Source organism: Rhynchophorus ferrugineus, unplaced genomic scaffold (genome assembly GCF_030347505.1).
Source record: "Rhynchophorus ferrugineus isolate W39M unplaced genomic scaffold, kcgeb_rfMv2 rfM10, whole genome shotgun sequence".
NCBI lineage: Eukaryota > Metazoa > Arthropoda > Insecta > Coleoptera > Curculionidae > Rhynchophorus > Rhynchophorus ferrugineus.
In genome coordinates this window covers 8,152,142-8,173,185 of record NW_027472589.1, presented here as the reverse complement: position 1 = coordinate 8,173,185, position 21,044 = coordinate 8,152,142, and the positions used below count along the sequence as shown (strand labels likewise).

At 33.0% G+C, this 21,044-nt stretch overlaps 2 protein-coding genes across 4 annotated transcripts in view; both read left to right on the top strand.

Annotated features, from left to right (window-relative positions):
• The window catches only part of Lola (longitudinals lacking), an 82,893-nt gene that overhangs the window by 48,446 nt on the left and 13,403 nt on the right, over window positions 1-21,044 (top strand). The window contains exon 7 of one of the 3 annotated variants that reach the window (XM_076415965.1): window positions 676-1,003. The exons of the other annotated variants lie outside the window; for them this stretch is intronic. Coding sequence (XP_076272080.1) covers window positions 676-901 — 226 coding nt within the window. The 3' untranslated portion in view covers window positions 902-1,003. Of the gene's footprint in view, window positions 1-675; window positions 1,004-21,044 lie in introns of those variants that run through there. 3 annotated transcript variants of the gene reach the window in all.
• LOC143203711 (adenylate kinase 8) lies at window positions 8,861-10,527 on the top strand. Its single transcript, XM_076415969.1, has one exon. It carries the CDS (start codon window positions 8,990-8,992, stop codon window positions 10,400-10,402), a length of 1,413 nt encoding a protein of 470 aa, XP_076272084.1. The 5' UTR covers window positions 8,861-8,989; the 3' UTR covers window positions 10,403-10,527.

Here is a 21,044-nt window from a genome sequence, read left to right as displayed (position 1 = left end):
ATTATCAGTCGGTGAGTCCTGCCGTATGTGTATTGAACCAGCGACACATGATGTCGTTCTTTTGAACGTTGTCTTAAAGAAACACTTCAACTATGATCATAAATTTTTTTGAAATTCATTTTTAATACAAATAATAATTAAAACATAAATATTAGATCTATTTTTTTATTACGTGCACTAATGTTTTCTGTGTAAGTCACTAAAACTATGCTTGTCTATTATTTACTTTATTTATTTAGAAAAACCTATTAGATTTTTGTAGTAAAAAAATTATCCATTAATAATATTAAAGGTAAATATGTAACCCTAAAACATTGTAATTTTTCTGGATCTCGTCACGCAATATTCATGTTGTCTTGATGTTGGGGTGAATAAATAATCTGTTACGAACTTTTATAGTGGTTTTATCACAATGGTGAACGTTGAATTTAATATACTTTGAAATTTAGAATTGGCATGCAAAACTCATTATTTTGTTGTCACAAGCGCATGTTTTGGTCCTAATTGAAAACATTAGTAACCAAAAACTTCTTTATATTTATCTATGATTGAAATAAATAACAAATATTCATGATTGTTGAGGTATTGAATAGACAATATTGTGTTAATGAACTTATTTGGTTCAATTTCCATACGGTGGGCCATGGGACTAGAATAACGGGCATTTTATTTTAGTGATTTGAGCGAGTTCGGCGAGCTCAAAGACCAAATTCGTTGTTCTTCATGCGGCATTCTTTTCGATCGAGAAATATTCACCAAACACCAAACTCTCTGCAAAGGAAACAAGAAGAAGAGTAAATACGGGTGTATTAACTGCAGTTATACTAACTACAGCTTGAAAGAGCTTGAACAACACATTGCTAGCAAGCATTACAAACCGAAAAATACGTTGTCTATGTAAACACGGTTAACTAACACTTGGACAAATAAAACAAATAGTTTTTTTTTTCAGTGGAACCCCATTTTATTTCCACAGCTACTTATAATAAATGTTCTTGACTAACACCCTGGTTTTATTTTCCCCGTAGTGATGTCAAAGTTTGCTGTAGTTCTTAGTTATATTATTGATCTGATAGTTGTATGTTTTAGGTGTCGACGTTAGTCTTTTTGCGGAAATATAAACAAGTGTTGTGAACTATATATTTTTGGTAGTTTTAGAGTCGAGAACAGTAGTTAGGGGCCTCATTTGATTTTTTTACGAAATCGTTTAATTTTCTTTTTGTTTTCTTTTCTTTCGCCACTCGCGATACAGATTACCACCATTTTTATTATCTTTCGGATATTGCCGATAAGGAAAACCGCGCCGCCCCATTGAAGTCCAAGAAACGAAAGATGAAGAACGCCAAAGAGGATAATCAGCCCGTCGAGTTGTTTATGTGTCCCAGGTATGTTTTTTAACTTTTCTTTGAAGTCTCTTACCGTTTTTTAAACTTTATTTTCAAGTAACATTTACTTAGATTAGTAGGTTTAATTTTCTTAAGATATCTCAGGATTTGACTCTTAATGTTTTGCCACTGTTGTTCAAATGCAGTTTCTTTGAAGATATTCATTCTAATTGTACTAAAGAGCATTCGCAACATCTCTTCAGTAGAAATTATAATAGTTTTTCTTGGTTTAGTCTCAAAATTGAAGGGATACTGATTTTAGGACTTTCTGGTGTACATATTTTGTTTCAAAGTGCGAAGATTTATTATTGTATATATATATATATATATATATATATATTAATTCAAGCAATCATCCATAATGCAGATGGCTTTCTCTGTTCTGGCCCATGTTTTTTTTTCGGAGTTATCTTTCATTCAAAAGGTAGTTTGCCGGCTTGGTGGCGCAGTGGTAAAGGCGATAGGACGGTCTTCCTACTGCCGCAGGTTCGAACCCTGCTGGGGCATGGTCGTACATTTATGTTTGTGATTGTCCTAGGCAAGAGTGTAAAATCCGACAAGGAAAATGATTCCAGTCACGCCGGCAACCAGACAGGGTAAGACCGGATGTCTTCTGGATGATTTCTAAAGTTGGTCACTCGCCAGTCGTTAGGCTTAATGCTGAGGACCGTGGTTCGGAGCCCACGTTAAACTTGAGGCCCAGTCCAGATAAACCCATAGTTGGTAAAAGGAGACTTTAAAATATATAAAAAAAAGGTGGTCTACATCTCTGTTCCCATTCTGTTCGTCAACTCTATACCGGTTGTCGCCCTTTAAACGACTGATTTCTTTTATAATACCATTTTCGAGAGAAACATGTAGAATTTGCCGTAAGCGTAGAATTTGAAAGCCCGCAAACCCCGTATCGATGCCAGACTGTAACAATATCCAGGTCTGTACGCACCATCTTAGAGAAGTAAGAGCTCTTGCAGCTTGGTTGATTCGGTTTACTCGGTTTTATACATTCCACTTTCCTTTGTATTACCGATCTCAAATACTTGAAGTTTGGGAGTTTCTCAATCGTATTTGGTTGAGATTTATAATAGCAGTCGACCGGTTAAATAATATTTTGATCTTTTTTTCATTAAGTCTTAGGTCATATGGCTCTAGGGTGCAAATTATATCATGAAAAATGAAGAAACTACTATGAGAAAAAAGTCATATAACTTCTAGTGTTGTTCATTATAAGTTGGTTTACTTTGAAGACTACAAGAAATTTGAGGGTCTTGTGTCATTTGTGTCAAACGATTCGTCTTGAGAGGCCAGAAACGGAGAATATTTCATTAAAAATCAAATAATTTCTTTCTTCAACTAGCTGTTTTTTCTAATATAACTCCATTGGTTTTTTCCCCATTCTGAGAGACTTATTACATTCTCCAAAGTATTTCCATTGGTTTTTTGTATATGGAAGTTTTTGATTGAAACGGTCTTCAGCCGACATATCCACAATATTCCTTCTAGTAACTTTCTTCTGTCATATAATTGTAAATAAGTGAGAACTCTGAACAATTTCGCTAAGAAATATTTCTTTAATTTTTACAAATACGTAGTACACACTATGCGAGGAAGAAAAAGTGCCTAATTATGAGGTGAAATTTTTTCGCTGATTTCACTGAAAATAACAAATATAATTCTATAGGAAATTTACAGGAATATAGTCTGCTGCTGTTTTTATTGTATCCGTGAGTTGTTTTATTAAAGGTTTTGTTATCATTTGATTTATCTGTAAAAGGAAACATTTTTATCATCGCTCTCGTATCAGATAAATCACTAATCCTATCATGACTACTTTGAATCACTTTTTCATGTATCCCTCTCATATCTGAGTATTTCTTACTGTGTTTAAAGCCAGTGGCATGATTCGTGTTGTATTTGTGCTGTAGTAATTATACAGACACAACTAAAAGTACATCTTGCGTTGAGATAGGGTATAACTACTCATACGCATTGCTTTCTATTTGAAATCGTTTCAATATTTTGCCGGATTCTTTTAAAACTGAGCGATAACGAGAAATAGTCTTCTCCATACCACCTATGAGGTAGACTCCTAGGCTAGACTCTGTAGACTCTATAGGTCTATAGGTAGTCCATCCTTTGGTACTAAAATTTCAATATTCACTCATAAAAGTGAGAAAAACAATGAAGAAACATATTGTGCTTTTGGTGGAAGATTCTTTCTGGGCTTGATTGTTGGAAAAAATTGCTGTTTCTATCTTATGTTTTCCCCTCGAGTCAGTTTTTTTATTGTAATATTTGAAGCATCACTTCTACGGTCTTGTTTATTTCTTGTATTCATCATTAAAATCCGATTTTATTTTAAGATATTCGATGATTTTAACAATTGATGTTCCTTATTTCCTTTTCTTCAAGTTCACCTTTACTTTTTGATGATTTGAAGAAATGATCATAGAGTTATTTACAGAAACCTTAATATCGTTTTCTGTAATTTATATCTGTTAGAAAATACTGCACAATCTAATTCTTCATTTACTTATACAGATGTACAAAGTCGTACCGCCTACGTCACTCATTGACTCGTCATATAAAATTCGAATGCGGCCAGGAACCACGTTATCCTTGCGAATTGTGTCCAAGGAAGTTTAAACACAAGTACGATCTCACCGTGCACATGCGCGGAAGACATAATTTATTAAAAGATCAGACCAACACCAAGGAGAACAACATAATCAGCAGGAAATCGTTAGAGAAGGAGACAAATGGAGACGCCATTTACTTGGGAAACGTTATAGAATAAGCACTACAGAGACCCATCCAGGCTCTCGATTCGAGTACATTACCACGCTTTTTTACTCTTATTTATTTTTTTTTAAATCTAATTTCCTTTAGATCGTAAGTGTTTTTTCATCATCGGGCGATATTGTTATAGAGCCTAAGGATGCGCCTTGATCATTATTTATTTTAGTACAAAGAGTTTGGGTGATCCGCCATGTTGCTTATGTTACCTTTTATCCAATGATAGTACTATAGTTTTTGTTCTTGTTTTTTATTGTCATTATTATTATAATTAATTAGTAGTATAATCTGTGTTAGGTTAAGTTTATTTTTTTACTATAATTACGTGCCAAATTTTCTAGTTTTAGACCGGTTTTATATCTTTAGCACAGTTTCTTTTTCAATATAATCATGTAATTGTTGAAAGTACAATAAACGAGGATTTTTGAGCAAGGCGTATGTATTATTTGTAGAGTTGTTCTAAAATATTGAAAACGTTCGTAAAAAATAACTACATATAACAGATTGAATAAAGGTAAGCATGAGAAATTACTATTATATAGTTTATTCCAAGTTTTTTTGTACATACGTATTGCCTGTCGCAGTTTGTAAATCAGTTTCAGAATCAGACAATATTTTCCTTCTCATTTTATTCTAGTTAAAAAGAGACACAATGCTGTCTGATTAGTTCCACCGCGTATACGAATGAGCCTGTCAAAGTAGTCCGGTTGCCAGACGTATGCAAAATTCTTGAAAGCAATAATAGGTTATAACTCTAAGCTATAAACTATTGCGGCTGTATAATTAACTGTAATTTTTAGATGTACTGTAATGTTAAAATAAATTATATTTGATAACATTTTTGTTAAATTATTTTATTTAGATTAGAATTTTGTTGTACGTCAAAGCCAAACCGAACTAAAACTCAGAGTTGATGCGGCAACATTGCTACGTAAAAAAATTTGATGACGTATGTACAAAATAACTTTGAATAGACGATACAAATAAAATATGTTTCTTTATGTTCTAACGAACGCAGTTTTTTTTTAGGCAAACCGTTTCAGTGCGGCAACTGTTTAAAAAAATACGTGTCAATATCTGCTTTAAAATCCCACAAATACAAGGATTGTTTCCAACGAACTGCGTTCACTTGCAGCGTATGTAACAAGACCTACTCGAGGAAGTCGTACCTGAAGAGACACTGCGAGCTCTCGAAGAACTCTATGTGTTACGAATTTTATTATGGAAATAGTTAGTGCTAGTAGAATTTGTGTTGTTTTTTTTAATGATTAAATCCGTTTTGTTTTTATTCATTGTGTTTTATTATGAGATCGGTTTGAGGTAGGTTCAGCGGTTGATGTACGTTACGTCGTAGAGTATGGTACTTTATTTTTAAAATTATTAACTTTTTTGTAGGTTTACCTAAATTTTTATGTAAGGGCTGCGGAAGGAGGTATAGGACGATAAATTCCCTGAAAGTACACGTATCACGAGACTGTGCCAACAGAAAGATGTACACCTGCAAGACTTGCCTGAAAATGTTTAAAAGGCGCGAATATCTCCCACACCATCTTGTGTCTAATAAAACCTGTCGAATTTTCGAGGTTATACAAGACAATTTCCTTCTGTCCCTTTGCTCTGCGAAGCCGGATTTTGCTAAGCAAAAGTTGCGTGTTGATACAGATAACAAGCTTTGTTAGATTGTTGCGAAATTAATTGTAATAAAATTAGAAACTTCGACATCACTTTGGAATCAGTGTCCCACTCTCTCTCGGATATTTAAAGACGCATCTGTATAGATATTGTGGTAAAGAACATTTCACAAACAGCATTTCTTACATTTCTAGAGACATAAAAAACGAATGAAAAACAAGTTTAAGATATGTGTTGTGACATAGTAAACATAGCTTATTTCATTGTTTGATACTTCAGTCCGTGTGAAGTTAGTTACGAATACCACATAACAATTTTATAGAACATTAACTATGTGACCCATGATTGGATGTTTGGAGATTTAAATTCTTCATGCTCCTTGGCAAAAAAAGCGAGTAAAAAAGTTACTTGAAGATACTTTAGTAGACTTCAAAAATATTCTTTTACTAGCACAGCACATAAGCTTGAGCTGAATGAATAAGTTTTCTTCACATGTCACCGTTAATTTTACTTTAAACATTACGGATTTTTTCGTGCTGTTTTTTAATTATTGTAAAGAGAAGTGATAACGTACGATATCTGATGAGAATTTTTGTTTATGTTTGAATAAACATATTTTTAAAATATTTGGTTATCTATTGGACTTTCGGTTATTATTTTAAGCCTTTACACACGGTCTGACCTAAATAGTGGCGATATTTAATGTTATAGGTATTAAGGTTTCGTGACTATAGAAGGGTGTGAGTAAATATCCTTTTTTTGCATCTTTAGATGTATTTATATGTTGCAGCATTCTTCCGGGATTCAGCTTCTAGCTGAACTACAGCAATATTATCCCGCCGAAGCATCGGAAGTGACATTAATGTCTTTAATGTCGACGTTTCGGTAGACATTACCTTTACTTTTTGATCATAAACATCATCTAGATAGGTAAACATTTAACTTAAACTTTTGCTAGGTTTGACCCAGCGATTTAAATGCTTTTTATTCGTTTCTAAACTGTTTATTTATTTAAAAAACCAAAGTATTATTATTAGTATTTATTTAACAATTCTTAAGTATGCTAACTTACAGCGTTTCTATATCAAAAATAAATCAGAATTGAAGATAATTATGTTAATATTTATACTAAAATTAATGTATTTCTTTGGATTCCTTGAAAGTCATGTTTGATATTATTCGGCTGGTTTATTTTTGTTATCTTATCGGCCAATTCGGTAGGTAATTCAATTAAAACATACAGAAGGTAATTCTTCCTATTGTTTGAAAACATATATTTAGTATTGGTCAGTTGTCTTTTATTTATTTTCTCATCAGAGTGGCCAACAATATAATTTATACGTTTGACAGTATTTAAGGTTTGCTTATGAAGAAAACTTTGGTGGGACGACTGCGCTTCGTAAATGTGTACACATAATACATGTCCACTGTTAAATAGAAGACGAAAATAATCTCGAGATTTGAAAAATCAAGGATTTTCTCCTAGATTTTTGTAAAATTTATCGATCTTTCTACCTTTTACCTTTTACGAGAAAAGCATTTAGTAACATTTTAAGGCATTCACAGGTATATAAAATGATCACAGACTTTATAGAGGATCTGTGGTAAAGTGAAAATTAGACTAAATGCTTCAACTGTTCATTCGTAAAAGTTGATTTCGTAGATTTATTTTAATATATAGCTTTTTTAATATGTTTTATTTGATTTCGGCAAATTCCCATTTTGGATTTGTGAAATTAAAAAAATCTTTGATTTATTTCGTTTGTCTTTAAATTTATGAATGATGCTGGTGATTTAATGTGTTGCTTTGTTTTGAACTGAAGCCAGTAAAACAACCTACCGATAAGTTATTAAATTGCATTATTTTAAAGTTTATAGATGTGACAAATGCATGAAGGGTTACAACACTTTGGCAGCCTTACGATCACACGTCAGTAAAGATTGCGAGAAGGAAAGGATAGCTTGTGAATTTTGCCCGAAGAGTTACACCAGACGAGCTAGACTCAGGCAACACTGTCTGCAAACTCACAATAGGGACTTGGAGAAGTATATTTCGTCGAACACCAGAGCTTGATGTTGATTTTTTGTAAATATTGGTTGGTTTTGATTTAATTACATTATCATTGTTATTACTGTTAGGTAATTTATTATATATTTCCGTCTTTGTCTTACTTGTATCTAGTGTTTTTTTTTGATTAACTTATTTATTTAATTCTTTTATTGGTGGTACCACATATTGGTGAGTAAAAATGTTTATAAAATCTGGGTTTATTTTTTCATCGTATACCGATGATGGTTTTGATTTGTAAGTGATAATACCGAGTTTATTTTTTAAGGTTACAAGTGCGAGAGATGCTCGAAGTCATACCGTACCGCTTGCGCTCTTAGCTCGCATATAAGCAAAGATTGCGATAAGCAGAAGGTGGTTTGTCCCGTTTGTTCGAAGAGTTATTCCAGGAAGACCACTCTACGACAACATTATACCAGAATGCATACCGAGCTTAAAAATAAAGATTTTTATTGAATTGAAACAGGTTGTTTCAGTGTTGTTATATACACCAATAATTTGAAATCACCGAATCTATAATTTATATTAAATGCACATAATTAACCAAAGCCTAAAATCCTTTTCTAAAGGTTTGCAGATCATTAATTTAAGAGGTAACATATTTAGGTGATTTTCAGCTAGAGCCTTGTGTCATATTTTATAATTTGGTAGCACTGTTTATGAGATCGCCTCATTTATCCATCAGAATATCCTTACTAATAATAGAGGTAATTCAAAATGCCATCATTAAGCATCTTGCGCATCTATGAGGAGGTTTTGAAAACCTATAAGCAGTAAAGTGGTTTATTGCTGAGCTCTGCGGGTGTGTTCCTAATTCAAAGAAGCGATGTTAACAACTTTCTTGTATTTGTTGGCCTTATCATTGCTGGAAATAATAAACAAATAATGTTACTAGGATATCCTTTTTTTGTCCATTCACATATTTTGAGGGACTTGCGCAACTTTATTTTTGATTTATTGAATGATTATTTCCATTTTTCCATCCCAGGAAGCTAATTGTGCGTTGAAAAATGTATTAGAATTTTATTTGATTTTTATTGAAGTCACGTGGCAGTTATGTCGATTCTAATTCATTCATTGTCATTTTTGACAACAATATAATTATTTTTAAATGTCCGATTCGACAAAACGCCCTCTTACTTTCCCAAACTGGCACATACCGTACTTGGAGAAACATCGAATCCTCGAGCTGTTCCATGAAGTGGCTAGAGAGCTGGTAATACAAAAACCTGAAGATCACGTCCTTTTCATGAAGCAGATTCTTCAGAACGCCGCTGCGGGTCGCGATGTGTCTCGCGTGATATTGATCAGTAGCGGTAAAGTCAACAGGATCAATTTAGCCGAAGAAATTGCTAAGTATACCCAACAGATGGTTATAACGTCGAGTGATATTCTCAATATTTTTCGGAATAAAATGAAAAACGTTAGTGGGGACTACGTGGGGAAGGCTCTAGTGTATTTAGTGAGGAGTCAAGCGGTGATGTCGTCCGGTTGGATCATAGCCGATTGTGTTAACACCGAAGAGGAAGCTAAAAGTCTATTGACTTACGGCGTTTTACCCACACACGTGCTTCATATAGTACCACAGTTTCAACCCAAACTGGATGATTTGTTGTACTGCAACGTCTCCGAACACTGGCCAGAGGTCAGACGTAATCTTTTCGCCCTGAAGCAACTGTTCCACAAATCTTTGCATGAAATAATCGCAGGAAACAAGGATTTACCGTCTCTGGCTAAAGACTGTGCTGACGTAATAAAGATTCACAAGCACGTGAAGAGAGTCACGCCAAGAGTGGTTATTCTTGGACCAAGAGGATCCGGTCGTAAAACTCAGGCCAAACTTTTGACCGAACTATTGGGCTTGGTCCACGTGGATTTTCCGTACATCCTATGCCAGGCCTGGATATCAGAAAACGAACTCGGAGCCAAACTGAGACAGTGCAAGAAGAAAGTCTGTCTACATTCCGAGCTTTTGTGCCAGATCGTTAACAAAAGAGTGCTGGAGGAAGATTGCCTCCAACGCGGCTGGGTCCTAACCGGTTATCCTTACACCGATATTGATTTTATGTTCCTCGATTCCATCGACACCCCTCCAAATCGGGTGGTAATATTGGACTGTGACTTGAACGTCTGTAAGGAGCGAATCTGTCACAGGAAGAGGAACGTATTCACGGGATCGGTAACCAATCTTAAACCCAGTGAGGAACCGAACGCGGAAGTGATCAACAAAAAGAAGTCTTTGAGGACCCATCCAAAGGACGCCATTGATATCATTGAAGCCGAGCATCAGTTTTACTGTCAGCGTCACGGCAGCATCAAGAAATATTGCGGAGACACAGCGAAAGTCATCAACGCTGACCAGAACGAACGCTGGATACATGAGACCATCGTGGCGTATATCCTTGGTGCTAACCCAACTGGGATTCCCAGGAAGGGTTTCCAAAAGGATATTCCTGAAGTCTGTAGTTGTGATTGTGTGAAAATACCTCCATCGCTAGCTAAAACCTATCTTGTTAGTGTGTGATGGTTATCTGAACATTTATTTTAATATACGTTCGTACGACATAACAACTTTATTGGTCTTACTTTGAGAAAACACACTACGATTCAATGTTTTAAATGTGTAGCTATTCTATTCATGGTGTAGGAGCGAATGACGGTTTCAACACTCGATTTTTATGTCGATATCTTTTGATTTTAGGTCAAAAAACGTGCCCTCAATGTAATAAGAGATACAAAAATGCTGCTTCGTTGCGAAGTCACTTGAGACAACAGTGTTTGGCGGAAAAGTCCTTCAAATGCGAGTTTTGCGAGTGGAGTTTCAAGAAAAAATCGGACCTCAAGAGACACAAGTTCAACTTGCATATTAAAAAATGCGACAGTCAAATATATAGCTAACAGAATGAGATCCGATGAGAATATTCGTTTTGAGTAAGACTCGTTAGGTTCAAAAATTTTTCTTTTTTTTATGTTCGAATAATAAACAGTACTGTACCATCCATTCATAATCTTCAATTTAGTGCATAAGAACTCAATTCTTCAAATTGTTTTACTGTACTGTTAGAGGACTTTAAGCACAGTTAATATGATCATCTTGTATAATCATCATCATCATCAATCTTCACCATTGTGTGAAAGGTGTCTAAACCGTTGCAATTTGCGTCTGAATTGGTTCGTTAACTGTGCTCTGATTGTCACGTCTTAAACGAAATTTTGCGTTTATACTCCAAATTCAGTATTTCAACAAAGGATTTTAAATTATATTCTTATCCTAAAGCTGTGAATTTTTGTCTGAAAGTGCTATTCTGGTCAACGCTGGTGTCTGTGAACACTGTGGTGTCCGCTCAGTGGTTGTTGGAAATTACAACACGTAAATTAATAAAACAATGTAGCAATATTCTGTTACTCTCTTGTGATCGTCTATCCAGCAGTATATCCTTCATTTTACATATCACCTATTGTCTATAATGTATTTGAAGTATCCATGTGCAGATCTGTTTCTACTAAATTGGTTTGTTCTGGCTCAATCTTTCTCTGTTATGATTTTTTTTCTGAATGAGCGAATTTACTGGGTCAGTCATGCTTTATTTCAAACAAGTTATCTAATTTTTTGCTTTAAACAAACCTATGGTACATTTCTTTTATTGTGTTCATGCATAAATCTTTGGTCCCAGACACTGTAGTTTCAAATATTTCTAAATTATATAGGATATTTGTTCTAAAATAATTGTGTTTTGCATTTTTTTAAATTTAAATTAAGAGTGATAATGCTGCCTCTTGTATAGAAATAAATTTATTTGGTTGAGAACATTCGTTTTTTAGTTTTGCACGTTAAAACTGATTACCTAAATCGACGACCGCTAACCATAAGCTTTTGATATTCAACTGGAGTTAATTATTGTTATAATTTAAATGCTCAATTGACCTTATGATATTTAAAAAAGGTGTATTAAATGTTAAGGCCTTTTAAATAGATATATAGCTTTTATTCTTCATGGAAAGCAGAGTAGCTATCATTCTCTTAATTTAATTTACAGACTATTGATTGTTTTTGGCGCTAGTTTAGTATATGTATCAGTCGTTGGTATAATACCGGTTTTTCACATATCCTCTTAATAAATAGTTGTGCGGCTGCTCAACAGATACAGGATACAGGTTACAGGACTCTGATCGACTATTTTGCGGTTTATGCAGTAAATGGCCTTTAATGTTATCCTATTGGAACCAGGGTTGACCCATGTTTGAATTGTAAAAATTCAGCAGTGGTGTTATTTTTAATCTGGAACAGACAGCCAGTATTTTTACGTTGTTTGAGTTTATTTGGGTTTATGGAACCCCATAATGTAAGTTTTGTTTGTCTACAAACATATAATAATTCAACAGGTGATCGACCCTATACATATTTTTATTTTAAATACGGTAGTACACCATCTCTGGTACTGTACTTAAAACTGATTTTATTGTTTGTTAAAAAACAAATGTCAATTCTAATAAGAGAACTTAAATAATCTCAAGAGGCATTAAACTATACTAACTATATATATAGTGTTGGGTATTTGTTGGTATATGACAAGAAAGACTAACGTATTGTGTTAATTGGAATCAGGTGTATTCGCTGGGGGTTAAGTCTGCTGAATATGACTTGTCTGCATCACCTCGCATTGTTTGTCTCGGCGTTACGTTTATTTCTTTCTGGTAGTTTTTGTTTCAGTCACATCATTTATGATATAAGAATTATTATTAGTTATTATTTATTATTAGTATATTTGTATATTAATATATAATATTTATTTATGACACACAGTGAAATGTGTTCAATCTCATAAAGTTATTTTTATTATACTGTTATTTTATGCACTAGTCCTTGAGAAGTCTTATATTTGCTTAAACAAATTCTTTAAAATAAACCAATATTTGTTTGTTCTAGGTACGAGAGCATGTCCACGGTGTCAGAATACGTATAAAAATGTTGCGTCGCTAAGAAGCCACTTGCGGCAACATTGTTTGGTGAACACGCTAACGAAATGTGATTTATGCGAAAAAACTTTCAGGAAAAAATCGAATCTGAAACGACACATGAATAACATACATGATAAAATAGGCAGAAAGAAACACTAGCTTAATAGAAATGTTTTATGCTCTGTGGTATTGTTTGCTTTCTTATTTTTTCATGATGCTACAATCATTGACACATTTTGGTCTTTTTTACTTTACAGAAAGTTCCTCCCTCTTTATAGAGAACTCTTGTACTATTTAAGCATTATTTTTGTTGTAACTAAACTAAACATGATTAAAATCCGAAATCAGATATATAAGTTTACTAACTGATATATGGATTGATTAATTAAGTACATACATAATTAATTAATTCTAATTTTGACAATATAATTTTTAATATATTTGTAAGTATTTATTGTGAGAAATTGGTTAAAATTGACTTTTAGACAGTTTTTTTTCTCATTTTTTGACATCATAGCGACCTCAAACATTTCGGAGGCATATCTGTCTATATACATTTTAGTCAGAAGGGACCAAGTCTGTTGAATATGCTGGGTCACTTTGCATATTATTGCTGGCTTTTTTTGGCAACAATGTTCATTTTCATTTTGGTTCCAGTAAATTTAGATACTGACTATGGATATTCTCTGTTGGTTATGATGTACCTGGTTCTTTGAAACTAATCTTACTGGAAAAATATTATTTTTTATCAGGGGCCTAATGAAAGTTTAATGGCAATAAACGGATTATTTTGACATTTAGTCATAATTTATCCAGCACATTTTTGAGTGTTTTTTGTCGGGTTTTTAAATGATCGGAATCGAATTTCAACTGGCATGTTATTACGAACTTTTCATGACCATTTGCAGTGGAATTTTGCATTTTGTGTGAATTAATAATGAATAAAATAATAATAATGATGAGCAAAATGGCACCCACGGTATTATTATACTTTTATAAATAAAAGCAGTGTTGCTTACAAAAATGAAAAATAATTTGGTTTAGTAAAAGCCAAATTGGGATTTTTTTAGACTATAAAATACAACCAAAGTTCCTCAATATAGAGTGCGGTTTTGTGGTTATCGGAATTTTCGGTTGAACGTTCGTTTCAAATGCTCATCATGTTATTATTAAAATGTTTTCTTCACCAACCTGACTAGTCATTTGAATTGAACATTCTGAACATAAATTAACAAGAGTAGTTGTCGAGAGAACCGCCTCTATGCAAATTGAAACATTATTTCTTTTAGGTTCGTCGAAGGTAATATATGACGAGCAAACGGGCGCTTACAAATACGTTTGTCAGCGATGCGGCAAGTCATACAAACACATGCCGTCGCTTTGCAATCATAAAAAATACGACTGTGGCATACCGCCGTCTTTCAAGTGTCAGAAGTGCGACCAATCGTTCTCCAGAAAGCAGTCGCTGAAAAGGCATTTGTTAAACAGTTGCTGCAAAAAGATAAACGGACAGGTATTGTTCTTCGGTCTTCAGTCGAATTAAATTCATTGTACGGAGAGTGTTCAATATATATATATATATATATATATATATATATATATATATATATATATATATGTATATATTACTTTTTTTGATTCATGTTTCATTGTAGTGTCCATGTTATTTTTAGTAATCGTGCAATCTCTTCCATACTCATTAAAAATGGTAGCTTTATTTTATCTATTTATTAGAGATTAATTACTAGTAGAGAACCCGTTGTACAAATATATTATTTTTCATTATAAGGAAAATAATAATAATAAATTATTTAAGATAACATCATTTTTTATTTTTCGTTAATTAACATAGTTTCTATCGACAAGAAAATCATATTTTGTTGTAATTCTGAACTGAATGATGTTTTGTTTTAGGCGGTGACAGTACGAGTCCTCCAAAGAAAAATTTCGAGTTGAGATTGGTGCCAATACAGCTATTGAACATGAAAGGAAAATCGTTTGTGTTGGCGAAGAAGGCACCGGAACAGACGGCTGGTGATTCCAACACGGTATCTAACGTCTTTCGCGTGTTATTACAAGGAAATTGACGTCGTCTTGTTTTAGAGGCTGAATAAGGACCCTTTGGAGGATGACTCGACTTCTATAGCAATTAACAAGAAGAATTCGAACAACGTCATGAAACAATACAAGCGGAGATACACTTGTGAATGCGGGAAGGAATTCAAACGAAATCAATCACTGAACAATCACAGAAACTTCGTCTGTGGCCAGATGAAACAGATTTATTGTCACATGTGTAAGACATTCTTTTGGGCGAAGCAGCAACTGATCGAACACCAGAAGAAATGTCCCAAGAGACTTCATCGATAATTTCAACCACGTTTTCTGTTAATCACTCAATTTGTGTCTTTGACGTCATCGTTCTGTGATTTCCTTCAGCTTATTGGTGATATTGAAGACAGAAAAATTCTTGTTTGGGCGATTTTAGGAAGTGGGATGATCACGTGTTTGATGATCCAGTGATAAATTTCATTCTTTTGATGTTAAAAGTTATGTGCTTTTGGACGGGTCGGTACTTAAGTATCCTTTTTTTTTTAGATTCATCTATGTTCAATACTAATTTAAATTTTTCGTGTCTTATTTTACTAATCTATAGTTTTTGTGATTACGCTTGTAATATAATGTTAAAACTGTAACTTTCTCAGATTTTAATTGTTAACGAGCATTAAAGAAAATACATATATATTATCAATCGACGAACGTTGAACGGTGTGTTATTTGGTGATCGTGTAAATATTGTACAGATGTATCGACAAGCAACATAACACGACTATATCAGAGCTTCAAGTGTTGATCCGACAAGTACTTTTCAGGATTCTCTTTTCTGATGGGGAACCGGATACCGTACGTCTGCGATATATGTGATACGAAGTTCTATTCTAAAGCCGTCTTCATCAAGCATATGGAGTATCACATTTTTATCCGGATATATTCGAAGTTGAAAAAGGTGTCCAGCTGAACTATACGAAACACCAATCCTTAATATTATTGGAAGGCTAATAGCTACATGTAGCTACAATAACTACGCCGTTAATAAACTAGGTTTTAAGAATTTTCCACGTTGTTATTTTAATATATTTATTGTTAATTATATTAATTATTTTTGAGAGAGGACTAAAGTGTTTCCATATTAATATTCTACTAGTAATCTCTATTTTATTCATTGGTTTTGTGTTACAATATATGTTATATTTCATATATTGGGAGTACAAATTAGTTTGGTTAATTTTTTCAGGCAATATGTACTGAATGAGATTAATAATTAATTATTTTAAAGTTATCCACTAATCTGGCCAATATTTGGTGATTTTCGTCATCCATTTGAAACAAATGATAATTAGGTATAGGGATGCAGAAAGAATATCGATATATCGATATTTTCTGAAAAAAAATATCCATATTTCTGGTCGATATTTTTTTTTGGCCGATATATCGATATTTTTTTTTAGCCGAGATTTTTCCATATTTTTTCAAAATAAATTGAGTATGATAAATTTTAGCATTTAATTATATAGGTAAATACTACTCTCGCTACTAAACTACTAGTCTTTAAATTATTTGAACTAAAAAAATATTTTAGGCTAATATTTCACTACTTTTATTTTTTCTCAAAAATATTGATATCATTTTTGTAAAATATCGATATTTTTTATATCGATATTCGAATAATATCGATATAAATCGAAATATCGATATTTTTTTGATGGCCAACATATCTAATTAGGTATACCAGTGTCTGAGAACTAAAGATCCATGTAGAATGTCTTGGATTTTGGACGATGTTACCGAATGTTTTTACGTTTCAAAATAACTGGATCCCATTTTTACTTGTATATGGTTTCACTCTAACGGAGTTTGAAATCTAAATATCACATGTTCGGCCTTCTACTACGTTTTTTGGTCTTCAGCCTCAAATTCTCTGTTGAAACCACCAACGACGTTTAATTTCCCGTCAGTTAGCACTATCATTGTGTTTATAAAAACGCTCGATGTGTTATATCTGTATACTTGAATCAAAACTCGACCTAACTGAATTGTACTGGAAAAACATTCGTGAATCTAACATGTCGGATAATGTTTAGTCCTCTCAATATTATACTCCGTTTTTTTGTATGAATTTTATTTATTTGATAAATAATCAGTCAATAGACTATTTTATTCCAGACTTGTGTTTTATTTATCTGCCTTCGCTATCCCACATTTGATTTTAGTTTAATAAGATCGACATTATGAGATCTCATTGATTCTTGTTATTAACTTTTAGTTTTGTTTTAGTGTTTCTATTCATTTGTGCCGGATGCGAGAAGCAATACAAGCACAGGCGGTCTTTGTGGCTACATCAAAAGTACGAGTGCGGGAAGAAGAAATCGTTTGTGTGTCAGAACTGCGGCAAGTCCTTCTGGCACAAGCAGGCCCTCCAGAAGCACATGAACACCAGGACGTGCGCTTTCAGTAAAAGAACTAACAACTGGGAAAATATCTATCAACAGTACTAACCGGGTATGGATTAACTCATGTTAGCCCGTTATGATTTTATTGGGAATCGGTATTTTTTACTTCGATTGTTGTTTTTTCAGATATTCGCTTTCAGTGCGGAAGGTGTCAGAGTCGTTACAAGTACGTGAGCTCGTTACATCTCTCATCAAGTATAGAAAGCAAAGATTCCAGATCTGTCACAGATGACACATTATTTTATCACAAATAAGATCTTCAAAGACATGTTAATCGAAAGAGTTCTTTCTCGTCGATTTAAACGCAAATACCTTCTATGTACTTTGCCTGTAATTGTATCTAATGTATATATAGCTTAAGTTAGTTCAGTAAGTGCATTATTTTGTAAAAAAGTTATTCGTTATTTTTGAGAATACGGTAATATTGGCGTCGAAGATGATTTCGCGCGTTTTTTTTTGTCATTATTTAGTTGTGTAAGACGTAGTTTAAATACTTTATAGTAGTTATATTTAATAAAGTACTATCATCATACAGGATGCTGTTTTTGTGTTTCTCTTTGCTAAAATTAATTTGATTTTGATGGTAAATATTCTAACATAACTTTGTTTTAGGGTATCCAATGTAAATATAGGAAAACTGAAGTAGTTGGTGATCTTTGAACCAGTGCTTGCTGATGCCTTGATTCCTTTTTGTCATGTAGTGATATCCCATGTTTACAGATGGAAAATATATCAAGCTAAATCTTATCCAACCATTGTGGTTATATTTGAGGTAGTACTATGGTCTTTTGGTTGTTCATTCTTTGTTTCTTATACTAGGGAAGCTGATGTCGGATCTTCTTACTTTGGATTTTCTCAGGATCGTTGCTTTCTACCATTCTTCTTGTTGATGGAGACGCGTTAAAATTACTATAATATTGTATGTAATTGTAAAAATCGTTAATTTTTTGGTATATTTTGGTTATTTCAATTTTTTTTCTTTTATGTTTTCAGTAGACAGAAAACTAAAATTGAAAAGGGGTAATAATTAGTTTATCTTAACTAGTCGGAACACTGATAAATTGAGTTTTATTAAATTAATGAGTGTTTTCATTTGGGATTTGATGGTGAAAACGGAGCGTTCATTATCCGAGGAAATGGATCGCAATTTTTTGGAAGTGAGAACGAAAACGTCGATTTGTAATCGAAAAAATCGCAGTATTTTTCATTATAATTTATCTCAACTTCAATCCATTATTTAGTTCAATCAGTTATAGACTTATGAAGGTGTTGGAAGAACCAAAAGTCAGATGGAGATAATTATGCTGAATAAACTGGATATTGCAATAATACGCACTTTGATTTCCTAGTTTTATCAATGGCTGCGACTCAAATCTATTTATACACGTACAACAATGTTTTGTTCTGAGTTCACAAATTTTTACTAAAAATATACTGAGTTTATTGTTCATTATCATTTTGAAGATAATCCCTGAACAAAATTCCTTTTGAACGTTAACACTAACGTAGAACTTTTTTCTAACATTTTCTATCAGGAGTTTTAGCCCCTTATTTCATTTAAGGATCTTGGATCTACATTTGATTTTGAGGAACATGTTATCAAATTGGTGGTAGTGAAATTCGAAATTTAATTGTCAAACTTTAGTTAATAATCGCATAATATCTTCGAAGGACTTTCATATATATATATATAATCTACAAAGTGATTGTTGTTTCGTAACATAAATGTTCGCCAATATATCCAACATTCAGCAATATGAATCGTCATATTACCCACATATTGCTTCTTTTTAATCTAACTTTCTTCATTCTTATTTAGATGACTGAAAATGCATCGAACATTGGATAATCACAAAAGTTTCTCTACTTTTATAAATTGTAATTATTCGATCGCCATTTATTTTGGTCGATGTTGTGTGATTTGGCTTGAAAGGTTTTTGATTTTTACGTAGATACCTTGGACTAGATCGACTCTTGGATAACCTCAATCAAGTTTTGATATGTTGCCAGAAGAATTGTCAGTTTTGTTTTTTATGTTATGTTTTTATAATTATTTTTGTATTTTTAATAAATGAGTATAGTTTGATCGTTTATATAAACAATATGGTAAGTTATACTAACTACTTTTGTTCACTTTTTTAAGGTTTTTGTTGATTATTTTTTTAAAGCCTGGTAAGTATTTTTTCTGATTGTTTTGTTTCGTTTATTCTCATTTTGTTAATCTTGTTTTTCAATTACAATATATGAAGTAAAACGTGCGTCTTAATTATTTTTTGAATCTATTTGGTGATTTGGTGTTGGGGTATATATTAGGACCATTATTCCCACTACAATGAACAGGCGGTAGTTGATTCTTCCTTATGTTTGACTAACCTCTCTCTCTCTCTCCATTTAGACTAATGAATCGAATCTATGTGATTTGTGGTGATGGGTCAGATCTATTGGTTTCATTAACATATGTCTGTACGGTTTTCCTTTGCTTATGTTTTAGTAGGGGTGACAATGGACGACTATATTTGCCACAATGGAGTGTACAGTTGCGTTCGCTGTTACAAACAATACAAGTTCAAGGGCAACATACGCAGACATCTGAAGTACGAGTGCGGTAAGGCGGCCAACTTTTGCTGTCCACTATGCGACTTCAAGTGCAAACGTTTCGATTACTTGAAGTTCCATTTGAACTCGAAGAAGCACGCGGACGCGAAGCTCCAACCGATACTGCTTTAAGTGGCTTCGATCCCCGTTCTGTTTGAGCCACAGGACTCCACAGCGATTGGTAGTAAGATAATGTTGGTCTGTAAACATATATGTGCATATATACATAATTTAGTAACAATTTTGCCATTATCTTCAAACAAAGAATATATTGGTCTTTCGAACCAAATATCATATTCTTTTATTCTAAAATAATTCGATTCTCTTAACGACAGCTCCTTGGTGAATAAGACTGAATACACACTGACACTATTTTCATACCAATCTCCGGAACTTTATTATTATCACATTGTAATAATAATAACCAAAACCTCCCCAAAATAATATTTAAAAAAATTACAATAACATTCCAATTTTAGTTTTAATCTAATTCTAGCGAAAGAATCTCTTTTCATTGTATTCTACGTTTATCGCTTTATTACGTTTTATACAGGGTGATTCAGAACATTCCTATATATATTTTTTTGTTTGTTTGCTTTTTAATAGTTTCCAGGGAGACTCACTTTATTTTTCGAGCTATCCTGTATATTGTTATGTTTAAGATATTAGTTGTCTTATTTTCTATTGGATTATTGGTCTTTGTTTAGGTTTCGCGTTTTTATTTTGTACGTATTATAGATAATTATATATAGATATATAAATATATCCGTCCACCATAAATATAATCTTAATTATATATATATTATAATTTTTTTTAGTGGTGTATGAGCAACTTGGGTAATGGGAACATAAAATTAATCTAGTTTTAAGGCCTTTTTTTAATATTATATCATTTTTTTCTGGTTAAGTTATGACAAAAATTTAACGAGCAAATCATTCCCTAGTTTTTATTTTATCTTATTATCTTTTTTAATTATAAATATATGTTTCGAGGGCGATGGCGTCGTCCTGATATCTTTTGAGACAAGAAAATTTTTACTAATCTTAAGTTACGTTTAAGAACGTCGTTTTATTGGCCTGGGCTGTCGTATCCCGTGCCGC